This window comes from Odocoileus virginianus, chromosome 2 (genome assembly GCF_023699985.2).
Source record: "Odocoileus virginianus isolate 20LAN1187 ecotype Illinois chromosome 2, Ovbor_1.2, whole genome shotgun sequence".
NCBI classification, from domain to species: Eukaryota; Metazoa; Chordata; class Mammalia; order Artiodactyla; family Cervidae; genus Odocoileus; species Odocoileus virginianus.
The window spans coordinates 93,237,049-93,252,899 of record NC_069675.1 but is presented as its reverse complement, the minus strand read 5'-3'; the positions used below and the strand labels follow the sequence as shown (position 1 = coordinate 93,252,899).

Sequence of the window (15,851 nt, the reverse complement as noted above, 5' to 3'; positions counted from 1 at the left end):
TTGACTTAGTTTCCTGCACTGTCAGATGCATCCATCTCAGAGCCCTCAAACAATGTCCTGCATCTGAGGGCAGCGACCCTATCCGGGTAAAGCTCGGGGTGATTGTACCACCTAAGTCGTGAGGAGGAGGTGAGCTAGGGGCCCTCAGTCAGGGGGGGCTTGTCATAGTGAGGCAGGTGTGGTCATGCTGGCCAGGAACTGGTGGAGCAGACGCTGAGGAGTGTGTGCAGGAAGCCTGAGCTTGGAAGACACTAGCTGGGAAACTGCGGCAGGTGGGGCCAGGGGTCCCCATGATCAGCTTGGATCATGTTACCCCCTGGTGCACACTCCCTCAACAACTTCAAGGTGCTTTCCCAGGTCTGGACTCCTTCACTGCCGCATATTCCAGCAGAGAAGTCAGTCTGGAGAATGCAGGGGAGAGGACAAAATGTAGGGGACTTCCCATTTCTTTTTCCTGCCCATTGAGACTCTCCTCAATTTCCATGAGACAATCCTTGTAAGACAGTCCCCCCCCCCCCTTTCCTTTTAAGCAAGTGAGAGTGGGTTTCTGGGTTTTGTGCAGCATCATGAACTTCCCCCAACACACCTTTTCAGACTTGGATCCCATTACGCCCTCAAATCCTTGCCTCAGCGAGATGAGGTTGCCTGCCTCCCCAACATCGTCCTGCTCCTCCTCCTCTTACATCTTTCCACCTCTTCTGCCCACCACGTCAGCCATCTCTGAAATGAATCTGCAAATGGCGCTGCCCTCTCTCTAAGGTTTCCTCCAATTCTCCGTGTCCCGCCCCCGAGTGCCCACAGCACTGACTCTGCCCCTCCCCGAGGGCACTGCTCCTGCATGTCATTCATGTTCTAGTAACCTCTTAGTTGAGTCCCCACACCTCCTTCATGTCTGTGTCTGGCACAGCAACTGGTGGCTAAAGGAATGCACGTGACTTTAAAAAACTGAGCAATATTCATTGGAAAAAACATTTAATTTCAAAGTAAACAAAAATGTTTATACACTAAAGTATTTAATTAGTGAAACAATTATTATCCGCATAACAAGCTGAAAAATACAGCAACTTGATACAAGACTGAGGTAACAAAATACTTCACCAAAAATCTAAAGAATCCCACAGAGGGCTGATGTTCAGTGGTTACTGCGGATGAGACAATTCACAAGAATTAGGGAAAGTCCTTACACAACTGCATGCAGGGGGGTCTGCTGGAAAAAAAAGACAGCCCAGGAGAGTGCAACAGATCGAACAAGAAACAAACTGAAATGTAAAAATTGATTTTCAACTTACTTGGAAGAATACGTAAGAAATTGAGAACTACTCTCTATGCAACATTTTGAATGCTAAATGAAAACCCATGCATTTTGGCACAAAATTTATTGAAGATTTTACCACGCTAAATTAATCACTATTGTTACTGAATGGTCACAGTCGTTCAGAAACGGATAAAGAGATGAGTGATTACAGAACTCACAGATGCTCCATCGTTGCTGCTGCGAGCAGGGGGTTGGGGGCTGCCCGTGGCGCACACACATTTGTGCAGCACCAGTGGTGAGGTGGTCCATGGGACGAGTTCTCGACACCCAAGGGAAAGCAGCTCTCGCTCAAGTTGTACTTGTATTTAACACTGAAATTAAAAACAAAGAACTTCTGGAGTAAGTAAAAGTAAAGAAGTTCTGACGTGACTCTCTTGTTCCACCTCGGAATCCTGTGTCCAGCCATAGCTCTGTGCCTGGCTGTCCTGTGCCAACCGGCCACTCGGACAGTAACTGGACTCGCAAATTGAAGACTATTCAGTCTGTTGAGCCTTTCGAAGCCTTTCTGGAGGAATCCACACAGGGTTTCTACCCAGTGCTGGGTGGGGGTTGTGGGGGATGGGAAGCCAGGGTCTTGCTGGGAGAGAGGAAATGGCGTGGTGAGGACTATTTGTCATTGAGAGGTCAGCTCCATGAGGGCAGGGCTTAGGTTTATCTTGTTCTCGGCCACTTCAATCCCAAGGAAGAGTCTGACACACAGGAAGCACTCACTAGAGATGATAATCGATGGACAAATGGGTGGCTTTACACAGAGGGTCTGTTATTTCAAAAGGACTCTTGTAGTTTTTTTTTTTTTTTCTTTTTAAAACATGAAATCACCCAACATTTCAGAATGATGTGTGATTAAAGTGATTTACCAGGTCACAATAGGTAAGTCAGGTTGTATTTTCAGCACTGTTCACCTGGTTCTCAGCATCAGTAATGTGGGTCCAGAACTCTAGACTCTCCACCTGTGGATTGAAAGCAGACCTTGCTTGTAAGGGCTTCCTGTTTCGTGGACCATTCTTCCACCTGTCAAATGGCATCCTAAAAGACACACTTCTTGGGCTTGGAAGGTGGGAGGAAGACGATGAAAGAAATACTGGCCACATTGGTAAGAAAAAAAAAAACACTTTATAAATTCAGTTGGCAAGAGAGAGTGGGTTCTTTCATAAGCAGAACCCCTTCATTGTCTTCTCTTCAGGGTCCACAGGGGACACGGTGATGAACTGGCTTCTCCAGGGAGGGGAGGCAGGCCACACTGTCCACTGGGCACACTCAGATCAGTATTTCTACAGCTTTCCACCAAATCTGTCCTCCAGAAACTTTCAGTTGTCAGAGTGCACTTGGTTGACCTTGAGTTACAGAATGCGTTTGACAGAGGGGAGTGAAAATTACTCTCGGGGATAGGTGAGTGAGCTGTTTGCATGGCATCATGAGGATACTAGCTATCTACTCCACAGGTCGTAGACAGCACTCTAGAACTTTCATTCAGGGATTTGTTTGCTTAAAAAAAAAAAAAAAAGATACACCATGCACATACCAGAGACATCACTTTCAGTGTTTTCACAGACATTTGTGCACAATGGTGAGTCAGAGAGCAAGACCCAGGAATGCTTTCTTCCAGGGTGAGAATCCACCTGGGGACTTTCCCTTTTGGAGTTTGTGCCCAGCCCTCCTTCTGCCCTGGCTTGCTATGACTGGCGGCATGAAGGACAAACCAATGTTAGGAAGACAGCAAGCGTGGCGCTGAGCCCCCGCTGGGAGAGCCAGGAGCCTTATAGCTTTATCCGCAGGACTCCTCTGGTAAGTTCAAGGTTCTTACCAGTTCTATGGAGAGTCCAAGCTAAGAATGTTTCCAGGAGGGGACATGGGGTCAATTTCAACTAGTGAGAAGACTAAACACTTTGACAAGAACTGCGATTGTGCTATTTCAAGATTGGGCTCAGAAGAAAACGTTTGTGAAAGATAAAGAAAATCTGTAAAGGGCAGTGAGTGATCTTATTTAGTGGAGCCTGAAATTTTGAGGTTTTTGGATTGGTTTCTATAATATCTCAGGGTGGAAAAACCAGGACAGTTTGAAGAGTAGAGAAACTCAAGGAAAGTAGTTTTGCAATTGCATTCAAACTTTAGACTTAAAAAAATTAGCAGGTAGAATCAGAGATAATATCGGTTAAAGCATTGACACTGCATGGTTCTGGTGAGAGGTGTTGGGGTGTCCGGTATGTTCATTCAGACTCCAGATGCTAGTTTGAGCAGTTGTTGGTATGAATTAGGTGCATGCATCTGACCCCAGCTGCAATAGGGTATGTGAAGCACCAATGATGGACAAGGTTTGATGGCCTCAACTTCCCCACTGGGCATTTCTCCCACCACCAAAGTATTCTAGACCTTGTTCCAAAGGAAGTTAGTTACTGAGCACAGTAAAGTGCCATCACAAAATAAGACCCCAATGACAATCACTTTCCTCACTAGTTCATCTGAATTTTAGGAAAAGTGGTCACCTTTTGATCAAAATACAGGGGTGGGTTCTTTGGCAGTTCTTAAATCAACCTATTACCATTTAGTGGTTAAGGTGTTGTTTTGAAGCATCTTGCACAGAAACTCTTTTAAGAGTTGTTTGCTGTCTGATCAGTGTGAGCTCTGAAACCATGAGTGACAAGGACCCAAAAACCCAGTCTCTTTCAAAAAATCATTCAGGTTTCCTTCTCAGAATCAGGACACCCAGATTAAAAAAAAGAGGGAGGAAGAGGGGAGGGGAGAAGGCAGAAAGGGGCTGGGGGGAGAAGCTACAGTGATAAAGCTACCATAAATAAAGCTAATTTTTATTCATGACTTTAAATAAAAATGTATTTGTGCAAAGTAAGTCACTTAAAAACATGACAAGGAGTGACAGGTGAAGGACATTGTTCACCTGAAGAGCTCTCAGCTGAAACCAGAGCTCTGACTGTCCGCTCCCCGAGGCTTTGTTCTCTCGTCACCATGGTCATCAACTATTGTGCCCTTGGACTTGGATGATGGAGAATTTGCTGGTGACTGTGTTTGGGGGCAGGAATGGGGGAGCTTAAGGCCTCAGTGTCACTCAGGCTCCCCAGTGTAATCAGGAATCCCAGAGGCCCCGCCCTGGCAGTGGAGGCAAAGAGATGGGGGGGGAGCGAAAGCCTGGCCCTCTGGGGAGAGGTTGGTGCAGAGTAGCTTCCGTGCAGCAGGTCAGGTCACTGCGCACAGCTGGCCTCGAGAAGCTGGCAGAAAGTGGCTCCCATGCTGGCACAGGATAGGGTGGGGGGACGGGGGAGGAGAAAGTGGCGGGGGGGCGCCTTCAGACCCTGCGGGAGGGGGCTGGGAGGAAGCAAGCAGGCCGGCAGCCGGCCCAGCCCGTGGTTCCGAAGCCGGGTCCTATCTCAGAAGAGCTGACGGCAACAAGGCCTGGGAGGGCCCGGGGGCCCAGGGAGCAGGCCGTCCGGATGAATAGCACCCATAGGAACAGAAAACAAGACACAATTTAAGGCATTGTTTGTTTACAGTAAAAGAATGCGAGGGACCCTTAACACAGGAGGAATCTGGGCTCTCACTCTGACCTTCCTTGGTGGATGAGTCTATAGCTTAAGGTGAAAGCAGGGCCTCAAAGAGAATGAAGTGTGTGATGTCACGAGTCTTGTGCCAAAATGCATGTTTCTCAGAGAGTCCACGCTCGCTCGCTTGCACGCACACAGACACAGCACGCACACGCAGAGGACGCTTCGGGTGTACAAAATCTGAGGCAGCCCTGTGGGTGAGCGACCCCAAGCGCTGGGGTGAAAAGAGCCAGACCCCAGCCTGTCTCGTCCCTCTGGCCCTCACACGGGGGTCGCCATCCACTCTTTGTGCAGGAGAAAGCCCTGGGGACCCAACGTGGGCCGGGTGCTCTCTGGTCGCAGCAGCAGCTGGTGGACAGACGCGGACCCAGGCTGGGCGGGCAGGCAGGCAGGGTGTACAGTCTGGGGACCAACCGAGGCCCCCCAAGGTGGTGCTGCAGAATGGGGGGCATGAGGATGGCTGGGGATCAGTGGGTGGACCCCACATCGGTGGAGCCCTCCGGAATGTGAGGCCATGTCCCCTCAAGTCCAGGTCTGAGTCTCCCAGCATCCCGCCAACGGCCTGTGCCCCCGATGTGCGCTTGGCCACCAGTCCCAGGCCAGGCTCCCAGAGGCCTCCGAAGTCACGCCAAGTCTTGCAGAGACTTATTCAAATGACATAAGGTTTGCAGGTACCTAGAAGAGAAAGCTCAGTCTCTTGTCAAAGTTCCGACCTTTTAGAAGGGGCTGGGGCTGGGGGAGTGGAGGGGTGGTCCCTAAAGGGCTCAGACCTCTCCCAGTCAGTCTGTGAATGAGTGGGTGGGGGTGGGGCGAGGACATGGCAATAGTAACAGCCGCCATGTGTTAAGGGGCCACCATGTGCCAGGCAGGGCTCTTAGGACCCCATTGGTATTGTGTCCTGAGCCTTCACAACAACCCCAGGAGCCAGGTACTGGAATTATTCCCATTATAAAGATGACGAAACTGAGGCTTAGGGAGGTGAAGGACACAGCGGGTGAGTGACAGGGCACTCATGCTCTCAACCACTATCCTTGGGTCAAGGCACAAGTGCATTTGCAGGAGGAGATGACCAAGCCTGTAAGGTAAGCCCATGCCTCTGGAGAGGAGAGGGGTGGTTAGCAGATGGCAGGAGTTGGCAAGTAGAAGTACAACAAGAAGAAGGAAGTTTGGGGATGTCAGGAACCCCGAGACCTTCCTATGCTGTGTCCCCAGGACCAGATCCCAGCTCCCTTTACTGTGGGACCCCCAGCCCCAAGATCAGGATGCTTCTCCTTCCCTTCAAAGCTGCTGACCTGCTCCCAGCCCCAGGCCTCCTCCCCAGCATGGCCGTGGGCTTCCAGGAAATTTGATGATAAGCAGTTTCATCAAAAACAAATCCATCTTGGTGTCAATTTGGTCAAAATGATGAACTGGAAAAAAAATGCATCTCCTTGCACCAGGAGACAGTTATAAGAATGGTCATGGCAGCACTGTTCAAAATAGCAAGAAGCAGGAAATCATTCTTGGGATCACGGAGAAGTGATAAAAAATTATAAGCGAATGAATCACAGCTACACACACTGACACAGAGGTATCCTAGGAACATACTGTAGGAGAAAAGCAAGTCACAGAAGAAGCTGTGCAGTAATGGTTCTGTGTTTTTAAAAGAAGTTTTTTTAAAAAAATGTACCCCAGGGACTTCCTGGTGGTCCAGTGGTTAAGAATCCTCCTGGCAGTGCCGGGGACATGGGCTCAATCCCTAGTCGGGGAACTGAGATCTCAGAGGCTGCATGGCAGCGAAGCCTGTGCGCTGCACTGCTGAGCCCACACACCACAACTAGAGTCAGCGTGCGGCAACGGAAGAGCCCGTGCTGCGTCCGAGACCTGACACAACCATGAATGAATGAATGAACGCATAAAGAAAAAACAGTGAACATGAACAAACACTAAAAGTGTACCCCAGATAACACATTAAGAAATCAAATACGTGTGGTAATGCTTTAAAGGAACAGTAAACAAATCAGGAATGTGGTTACGGGGTGCAAGTGGGTGGGAGAGAGACAGAATTAGGAAGACAACCCTGGGAGGGAGGTGTTCTGAGGCCTGGGGAAGTCTTGCCATTAGGCTGGGTCGGGGGCACATGGTTATTTGCTTTATTGCTGTGGTTTACACCTTATGTACATGCTATCAGTAAGTTTAAGTGTACTCGCTATTGGGCTTCCCCAGCGGCTCAGCGATAAAGAATCCATCTCCAATGCAGGAGATGCGGATGAGGGTTCTATCCCTGGGTTGGGAAGCTCCCTTGGAGGAGGGCATGGCAACCCATTCCAATATTCTTGCCTGGAGAATCCCATGAACAGAGGAGCCTGGAGGGGTACAGTCTATAGGGTCACAAAGAGTTGGACACGACTGAAGCGACTTAGCACACACATGCATGCATGTATTCCCTATTAGCACAGACGATTTTAAGAAATTAAATTCCACAAAAAAATCATCTCAGGCACTGCGAGTTTCTATGGGAGGAGATGCATTTCTGTAACACCCTTCTCTGCAGCCCCTGTGTATGCCATCGCAGGCAGGTATTGTGGCTTGTTTCAGTAATCCCCTGCTGTGGAATATTTAGTTGTTACCATTTTTTATTATTACATAGCAGACAGCAGGAATATTTGATTGAAAATAAATTAGAGGTAAAAAGTATTAAAAAAATAGAAGACCGTCTCCCTTAGGTCTAAAAACTGGACAAAAATACTTCAATGTTGCAAAACCTTGCTGCGGGAAGACTGAATTTGCCAGACATGGTATGCAATCCATTTGTCCTTCACACCAAACACCTCCCCTGCTAAGGGGGTTTGACCCAGGTCCCTGCTACCCACTGCAGGGCTGTTGCCTCCCTCAGGCTGCACCCCCAGCCCCCCAGATCAGGACAAAGGCTCTTGTTCAGGGCAACCGTCCCTCTCCTGACTGCCCAACCCCTCAGAGCCGTGACTGTCTTCGTGGGGCAGGCACCAAGGAAGCGCCTGTCTCTCTCTCTGCCCCACCGTCTGTGTGGCCCACTTCAGGGCTTCAGTTCTTGTCACTCCTCGGGGCCACCTGAGTACAAGTGAGCTCCAGGCGCCGTGCCCTTAGATCCAAGGAGGGGCCCCAGGCAGGCACCGCATGACCAGAGCAGAGGAGGGCAGGGGGCTCTTCCTCTCCTAAAGTGACCTCAGGTGGCACTTTGTTCATCACCTTGAGGTGAGAGTCAACCCAGGACCCTGGTCTCATCACGGGGATGGGCAGTTCTATTTGCTTAACATGAAAACATGCTCTAGAAACCTCAGAACTGTAGTCTCCTGTATGTTATTTCAGAAATGTTACATGCACCACCATGCATATGATAAATATGCAGTGTTTCAATACAAATGAGATCGTCCTGACATGTGTTTTTACACTCAAGCTTTCTCACTTGTGACTTGCAGCACCTTTTAGGTGATCAAACACACATCAGGGGCTGCACAGTAGGGACATACTGAGGGTCAGCAAGGTTTCCAGTGGCTTTTCTTTCTTTCTATTAAGGACAATGCTGCAGTGAACACTTTCACCACGAGCCTGTGTGTGTATATGTGAGCATGTGCCCATGCACATACACTCTCGGTGCCTGAGATGATTTTTTTGTGGAATTTCATATTTGTATATGTGCTCACATATACAAATTCCTAGCAAGTGAGTGGAGGGACTCAAATGCAATTTATCTTGAGTCCCTGTGGGGCCTCAAGTTTATCCCTGTATCAGTCTTGCCCTCCTGTTTTAGTTTGTCAAGGACTTTCTGCTAATTCTGCCGTCGAGCTTCTCAGCATGTCTAATTTGATCAGCTTGTCATACATATCCTTATCTATGTTACAGATGAAAATCCTGAATGGGCACACACTGAGCACAGAATCACAGGACATGCCACTAGAGACCTCCCTCTGCTTCGTGAGAATTACCCTGGGGGCCGAGAAGTCTGTGACTGGGCTGTGACCAGCACCACGGCAGCCCCGGCCCTCCCAGCCCCACGTGTCTGGCCTGGCCTCGGCACCAACTTCCTCCTCCTCAAAGCTGCCTCCATCTAGTCCAGCCCTGATGTTGGCTCTCTAGACAGAGGAGAGGGACCCGGCTCCCCTGCCCCCACCACCTTCCAGCTCATCCTGGGGAACAGGTCAGGGAAGTTCACGGCCAGCTGGGAGCATTGGTTCTGGTCCCAGTGGCCCACATGCTGCCTGGGCTGGTGTGAGTGCTGGGCGGCCACCTCTCTCACAAGCCTGGACAGTGGAGTCTCTGCTTGCAGGCCTCTGGCTCGATGGCAGGAGGCTGAGCAAGTCAGGGGCCCTGGGGATGCCTGCGGTGGGACAGCTCAGGGGTGGCAGGTCTAGACTCTGGTGTCAGGCAGGAGGGGTTGAGACCTCACTCACCAGGGGGCCTTAAACCAGGGTCCGCCACTTTGTGAGCCTCAGTGACCTCAGCATAAAACGGGGACAATTTGGGAACCTACCCCACAGGGATGCTGGGAGGATTTGGCCAATTCCTGCATGTAAAGCATCTCGCCTCAAGCCTGGTCCTGGGAAGGGTGGCATGGGGGAGGGAGTGAGCCTCAAGCCAGGGCCTGGCAAGCCAGTGGTCCCACTGGTTCACACGTGCCAAGGAGTGGGGAGCTCCACTCACCAACAGCCATGGTTAGCTCTCAACAAGTTAGCTATTATCCTTATTCCTAAGGGTTGTGGGGGGCAGGGAGGTACTTGGTCAGGTTGGAGGATACCCAAAAATCAACTTTCAGGGGCATGATCTCAATAGACGCTGTAGCCTGACCCATGGGGCGGTACCTCACCTGCCAACTGTCTCGGATGGGATGTTTTTGTGGTTTTTCCTTTAGTAGGAAAGACACAGGAGACAGGTTCAAAGTTCTAGTCTGAAGCTGGGCTTAGTTCTAAGCCGGGTGGGGGGTGCCCTGTCTCGTGGGGAAAAGTTGATCAAAAGAGAGTCCCTGGGAGCCTAGCTGATAGTCTCTGGGGGAAGGAGGAAGGTGTGTCTTCTGTGGACTCTTGGCCCAAGGGTGAGAGAGGGTATTTCGGGTGACAGTCAGGACTTTGGTGACTTTACCTGAGGCCTGTTGCTTTTACATGCATCATCCAAATGCTTGTGCCACAGGATTGCATGGAACCGGGAGCCAGTCTGGAACTTGTAAACATTGCCTGGTGGTAGAAAGGCCACTGGTTAAGAGGAAAGTCACATGGGAGGGTCTGCCTGTGGTGTGAAGATAAGCGTGAACCTGGGTGACTGCCCTGGGGAAGGTCAGGAGCAGCCCAAGATGAGCTCAGGGCATGTGGAGTAGGAGGCTCCTGTGCCCCCGCCGCCCCCATCTCTCTGGACCAGGGCTCTCAACCATCTTTCCCGTCATGGGGTCTTGGGCTCTGGGGAAGCCTGTGGATCCTTCTCAGAATAAGGTTTCAAATGCATAAAGTAAAACAGACTACTCCAGCTTCGAAGTCACTGCCCCATCCAGCAGTGACTCCGAGGCCACAGCTCCAGGGAGATGGGCCCCAGCAGCCATAGGTGAAAAGGATTCCGACAGCCACGTGCCATGTGCACTGCTCGGTGGACACATCCACCACGGTCTAAGCAGCTTTTAGGGACAAATGAGGGGACCCTGTGAACATCAGAACCTAACGTGAAGGGAAAGCGGCAGCCTCAAAAGTCCCTGCTGTTTCAAAACACACATTTAGCCGCAGAAGGAACAGGGCAGAGAGGCTACAGGCACCAGCTCTGGCCTGCCGCCTACCTTTGTCGGGGTTATTCAGCTGGAAGATGTCCGGGTGCTCAGGATCGTCAGGCAGCTGCACCATCCAGCCCACGATGGAGACCTTCTTGCCAGGTGTGGATTTATACTGCAGAGGAACAACAGCATAGTCAGGAGGCCCTCCGCTCACCTAGGAAGGCCCACCTGGGCCAGGCAAGCTTCCCTCCCATCCCCCCCACCTTTCCCCACCTTCCCCCCACACCCCCAGCAGTTCACATGACATGAAGGCCCAGTACAGAGAGTTCTTTCACGGAACATACGTGTTTTCTGTCTGTGCCCCGCAAGGACTTGGCCCCGTAGTACAGGAGGGTGGATCCTGAGAGTATGACCCAGTACCTGGTCCATGAAGACAGCTAGGGAGGAAGGGGAGGCAGAGTGACAATGTCGCAAGTGGCAGGGGCGGCGTCCCCGGGCTGCCTGATTAGAGACCCAGGCACATGGATGGAAGGGCGGCCCCTCCTCGAGCGGGGCCAGTGCAGGTCTCCCCTCTTCCCCGCCCTCCACCCCTCGGTGCCACTCCTCCGGGGCCCCAAGCAGCCAGCGGGACTCCTCAGCAGATCATCAGCCCCAGACCTCCCTCCCCTTCCTGGCTCCTTTCCTCCCAGAGCCTTTCCTTTTCCCACCATGTTTAGTGCCAAGGCACAACTTCTATGAGTTCAGGTGACCCGAATCCAAGAACGTCCTGGGGAAAAATGGACAAGTAGAAACCACAGCTTGGAAGAATTGGAACGTCTGTGATGGGCACTCTTGGCTGAGAGCGAATGGCAGCACCTCGAAAGCATTTATGGCTAGAAGGGGTGATGCCCGGCAGGGCCAAACTGGTGGTGTAGCTTTTGTTTCTCTAGGCATAAGGCCTGGAATCCCTGGTTTGGGGCTCCACTCATTGGTTTGGAAAAGCCAGTTCTGCAAAAGCGAAGCAAATATCCCATCGCGGAAGGACAGGGGTTCAGCAGATGGCCCAGCACCACAGCCTGGGGGGCTCCTCTTCATGCTGGTAGGGGTGGGGGTGCTGCGTCGTCTCAGATGATGAAAGCAGTGGCTTTCAGACCTTTTTGATGACACCCCCGCCAGGTGGTCATGGTATTGTATGTTGAACCAACAGAAGCTTCATGAAACCATACTCATCTGTATCATGTGTAAGAAACTCCAACATCTTCCAGTCTATTCTATTCAAAACTATGGGTCATGACCCCCTGGACTGACTTCATTGTTTTACCAGTGGGCCAACCAGCGTTTGGGACAACAGTGCTTTTAGGATATTGTCTCGCTCTGGTTTCTGGAAGACTGGGGCCTGGCTGTAGGTACAGAAGGGTGGCAAGCAGGTCTGTACAGCAGACCAGATACAGGACCTCATGTCACAGGATGCTGCGTGACACTGAGTCCAAGGGACAGAGTGTGGCCCAGGGCTGGGGTGAAGATGCTTCTCCTCACCCAAGAACCGCCTGGCACCCGAAGATGGGGAGCTTTTAGACCGGCCCCCGGACTAGGGGCCTGGCATCTTCATGCTGGGCATCAGTGGGAGGGAGCGTCTCCAAGTGGCCTCTTGGGCAGTGGACGGGGGCAAGCAGCAGCCGGAGCAGGAGAGGGAGGCCAGAGCGGACACCAGCAGATGCTGCCTGGAGACGCAGCTCACAGGCGGGTTTGCGGGCAGCTAGTCATGGCTGTCCCAGAGAACGAACAAAGAGGCCTTTGCAAGGGGCTGAGGGGTCATGGAGCCAGGGACCTCTGGGTTCGGCACGGGGTGACCTGGTGGCTAGTGCTGGAGCCTGAGAGGTCTCTCGATCCCTGGTCCCTGTCCTTTCCACCACACGTTTCATGATGCTCCTGAGCGGGGAGGGGATCTGCATTGGCAATACTTCCCAGGCCGTGCTGACTGTCTCAGGCACAGCATCCACCCTGACTCCCGGGGCCTCCAGGCTTCCACCTGCCCTCAAGATAATCACACAGCGACATCCACCGCCTGCTCACTCTGTGCAGGGCCATACACATGACCTTCCCGCCCAGTCCTCCAGGAAAAGTAGGGACTATTTTATCCCAATTTACAGATGTGGAAACTGAGGCCCTGCCCACCCTGTGGTGTGGCCAGGGCTGGGACCCTGGTTGGCCGGTCTCTGGAACCCACACCCTCCCTGCCGCCTCTGCACTCACCGCAGGTTTCCGTCCCTCCTTGAGCAGAGTTTTCCTTCTCAGAGGCCCCTCCATGGTGGGGGCTGCCGCAGAGCTCCCCAGCGTACAGATGCATGGGCCGGTGGGGCTGGGCAGGGGGAGCACACGGGTCAGACATCACCCAGAGGAGCTGGGGACAGGCACCCTCTCACCCATGGGGCCCACGGGCCCCTGACTGCTAGGTCCAGGTCCAGGTCCAGAGACCGAGAACTCAACAGGGCTGAGCCGAGCCCAGGAGGGAGGGCTCTGAGGCCACAGAGAGCCTCAAGGAAGCCGGCTCTGGGCTCGCCCACAGCTTGGAATGTGCCTTTCCTTTGTCTTTCTGAGCGCTGAGCAGCTCTAGGCTTGGGGGCCACGCTCGCTCCCTGTAACCCAGCTCCTAGCATCACCCACACCGTATCCTGCTTCCTCTCCCCCTGCACATGGTCTCTTGGGACCGTGCAGCACCCTCTCCTCTCAGTGAGGAAGTAGGAGGGAAGGGGGTGGAGTAAGAAGAGGGCGGGGTGGGTGGGGGGACCCTAAATCCTCCTGCCCTGCACCTTTGCCTCAGGGCGCCTCCCTCCCCCTCTGCCATGGGGATTCGGGCGCCACCTGCAGGTGAGGAGCCCCAGTGCAGTGCCAGCCCAGGCCTCCCTCCTAAGCCCTGGCTTCGGCTCCCTGGATGGCACCTCCCTCAACGCCGCACTGAGGCTGAGCTGCTTTCCCTTGGCATCCCAGAATCAGTGATCCCATGCCCTAAACATGCCCGACTGCCCAGCTCAGCCACCCCACCCCCCACCTTATGGCAGAACTTGGTCATCCTTTGAGCAACTGCCCGACCCTCTCCTCTGGCCTCCCTGCGTCCACTCTTGCCTTCCTCCCAGGCTCTCTGCACACCACAGCCAGGATGACCTGGGTCCTGCCACTCCCCTGCCTCTCCATCCCTCCCCCATGCAACCCCTCCAGAGCCTCTGAGACCACCCTCCTCACCGCCTGCTGGACCTGGCTCTGGTCCACCTTCTCTGGCCTTACCTGCCGCCCTCTCCCATCTCTCACTTAATACAACTCGGGCCCTCCTCCACTCCCGGAATCACCCTGCTCCCCCTGCCTCCCGGCCCCATGGGCTGTCCTTGGGCTGCAGGTCCTCTTTTACCCCAACGCCTCCCTTCCCTTTATCTGGCTAGTTCCTATCACTCTTCCAGTCTTTTCTGCAGGGAGGCCCCCTCTCTGGACCAGCAGCAGCTGTGATTTTCTATTCCATTTCTGTCTCAGCCCCATGGACAGAGGCAGAGGCTGTGTCCGTCTCATGGGCAGCCTCGAACACAGTGCCTGGCGCCCAGCAAGCACCCTGGAACTACTTGTCGAGTAAATGATCACATGAATAAATGAGTACCTGTAGACGCAGCTCCGGGTTCTGGGAGAATTCCGGACTGGAACGCGCCAGTTGGGTCCCAGCGTGGCATAGAGACGTCCCCTGCTTCAGAGGAAAAGAGCTGAGTTTTAGCAACAGCCTGGGAAGACGAGCCCCTCGTGGAGGAGGTGAGGGCATCTCAGACCATGTGGTCATGAGCTCCGGAAGCCTCAGCCCCAACTCCTCCCCTGGCCTCCTCGTTTACACTGCAACACATCCGGGGTACACCTGGAGCACAACATCCTTGGAGTCCCCATCGGTTGGGTCCCCAAGTCTCCAGGTAAGTGCTTCCTCAGCCTTAAGTGTTCAGCTTTCTTCCAGCGACAAGGGGATGACTAAAATCTGGGTACACCCCTCACCCCAATGTGAGGTTGAGAGAAAACACTGTGAGTGAGTGAGTGTGAAAGTCGCTCAGTCGTGCCTGTATAGTCCCAATATTCCATGGTCAATCCAATTAAAACTGTATACTCATGGACACAGAACTGTGGGCTGTCTTGCATGTTGGCCCAGGGTGGAGGGGGTGGGGCATGTGTAGCATCAGTATCCACCAGGTGCTACTGAATTCCTGTTTGCTGCATCTTTTCCATCGGACAGGCTCCTTGCTGGCCCCAGACGGTCCCCTGCAAACCTGCTCTGGATCCGTTTCACGGTCTAAGAGTTGGTGCTCCAACTCTTAGAGAACCCTCCGTGGGCTCCCATCTGGCCTCTTTCTCCCCCAAAGTTCCCCTGCAGTGAGCCTTTCCAGGGGAAGGTGTAGCCTCCAGGGCAGGTAGGGAGCTTATCTTTTTGGGGGTAAAGTTTCCATCTTTCTCTCTTTATCCTTTTCTTTCTTAGTAGAATGACTTCCTGTGTCTACATGGTCCTCAACCTTCTCCCCATCTCTGCAGTACGGTCTGTGGCTGCTGCTGTTTAGTTGCTAAGTTGTGTCTGACTCTGTGACCCTGCGGACTGCAGCCCTCCAGGGTCCTCTGTCCGTGGGATTTTCCAGGCAAGAATATTGGAGTGGTTGCCATTCCCTCCTCCAGGGGATCTTCCCGACCCAGGGATCGAACCCCCATCTCCTGCTCGGCAGGTAGGTTCTTTACCACTGAGCCAGCAGGGAAGCCCACAGCATAGTCTGTCCCTGGGCTATAGCCCTCCACTGGCAGCTCAGTTTATAAAGTCAGACAAGGCCCACACTTCCTTTTTAACTGTTCCCTCTATGGTCCACTGCCAGTCCCAGGTTGCTGCACGTTGCCCTGTGGCACTGGACACCTGGGGGTGGTGTGGGGATGTCCTCACTCATCACAGCATCACACCCTCACTGAGCTCAGGTTTCTCTGAGGGGTAGCTGTGTTGCTCCCTGCCCCTCCATCCTCCGCTCAAGAAGGAACAGTTCTTAATGACATTCTTGGATTTGCTGTCCAGAGGCCCAAGTTCAAGGTTGGTGGGAGTATGACAGTCATCCAGGTCAACTGCCCTGGGACCCTGTCTTCTTCGTCCATCAGCCACTTCTCTGTAGGTGACAAAGAGCTGCAGGACGTGCTCGGCCCCCCAAGTCCTCAAGTGTAACGAGTCTCCGCCCTTTCCCCAGCCAACACTCGTGATATGATGGTCACAGGCCCAGCCCGCCCCCACCATGAGCTCAGAGGCCCT

General features: G+C 53.0%; 1 protein-coding gene across 14 annotated transcripts in view; it reads right to left on the bottom strand.

Moving 5' to 3' along the window:
• Positions 1–955: 955 nt before the first annotated feature.
• The window catches only part of RALGPS1 (Ral GEF with PH domain and SH3 binding motif 1), a 299,761-nt gene continuing 284,865 nt past the window's right edge, over positions 956–15,851 (bottom strand). For 10 of the 14 annotated variants that reach the window (XM_070453045.1, XM_070453044.1, XM_070453049.1 and 7 more), the window contains 6 exons: positions 14,199–14,282; positions 12,809–12,914; positions 10,921–11,013; positions 10,643–10,748; positions 9,964–10,055; positions 956–5,544 (listed from right to left, as the gene is read on the bottom strand). In XM_070453045.1, coding sequence (XP_070309146.1) covers positions 5,515–5,544; positions 9,964–10,055; positions 10,643–10,748; positions 10,921–11,013; positions 12,809–12,914; positions 14,199–14,282 — 511 coding nt within the window. In that variant the 3' untranslated portion in view covers positions 956–5,514. The remainder of the gene's footprint in view (positions 5,545–9,963; positions 10,056–10,642; positions 10,749–10,920; positions 11,014–12,808; positions 12,915–14,198; positions 14,283–15,851) is intronic. The other 4 variants (XM_070453051.1, XM_070453057.1, XM_070453055.1 and 1 more) reach the window with 1 other exon arrangement.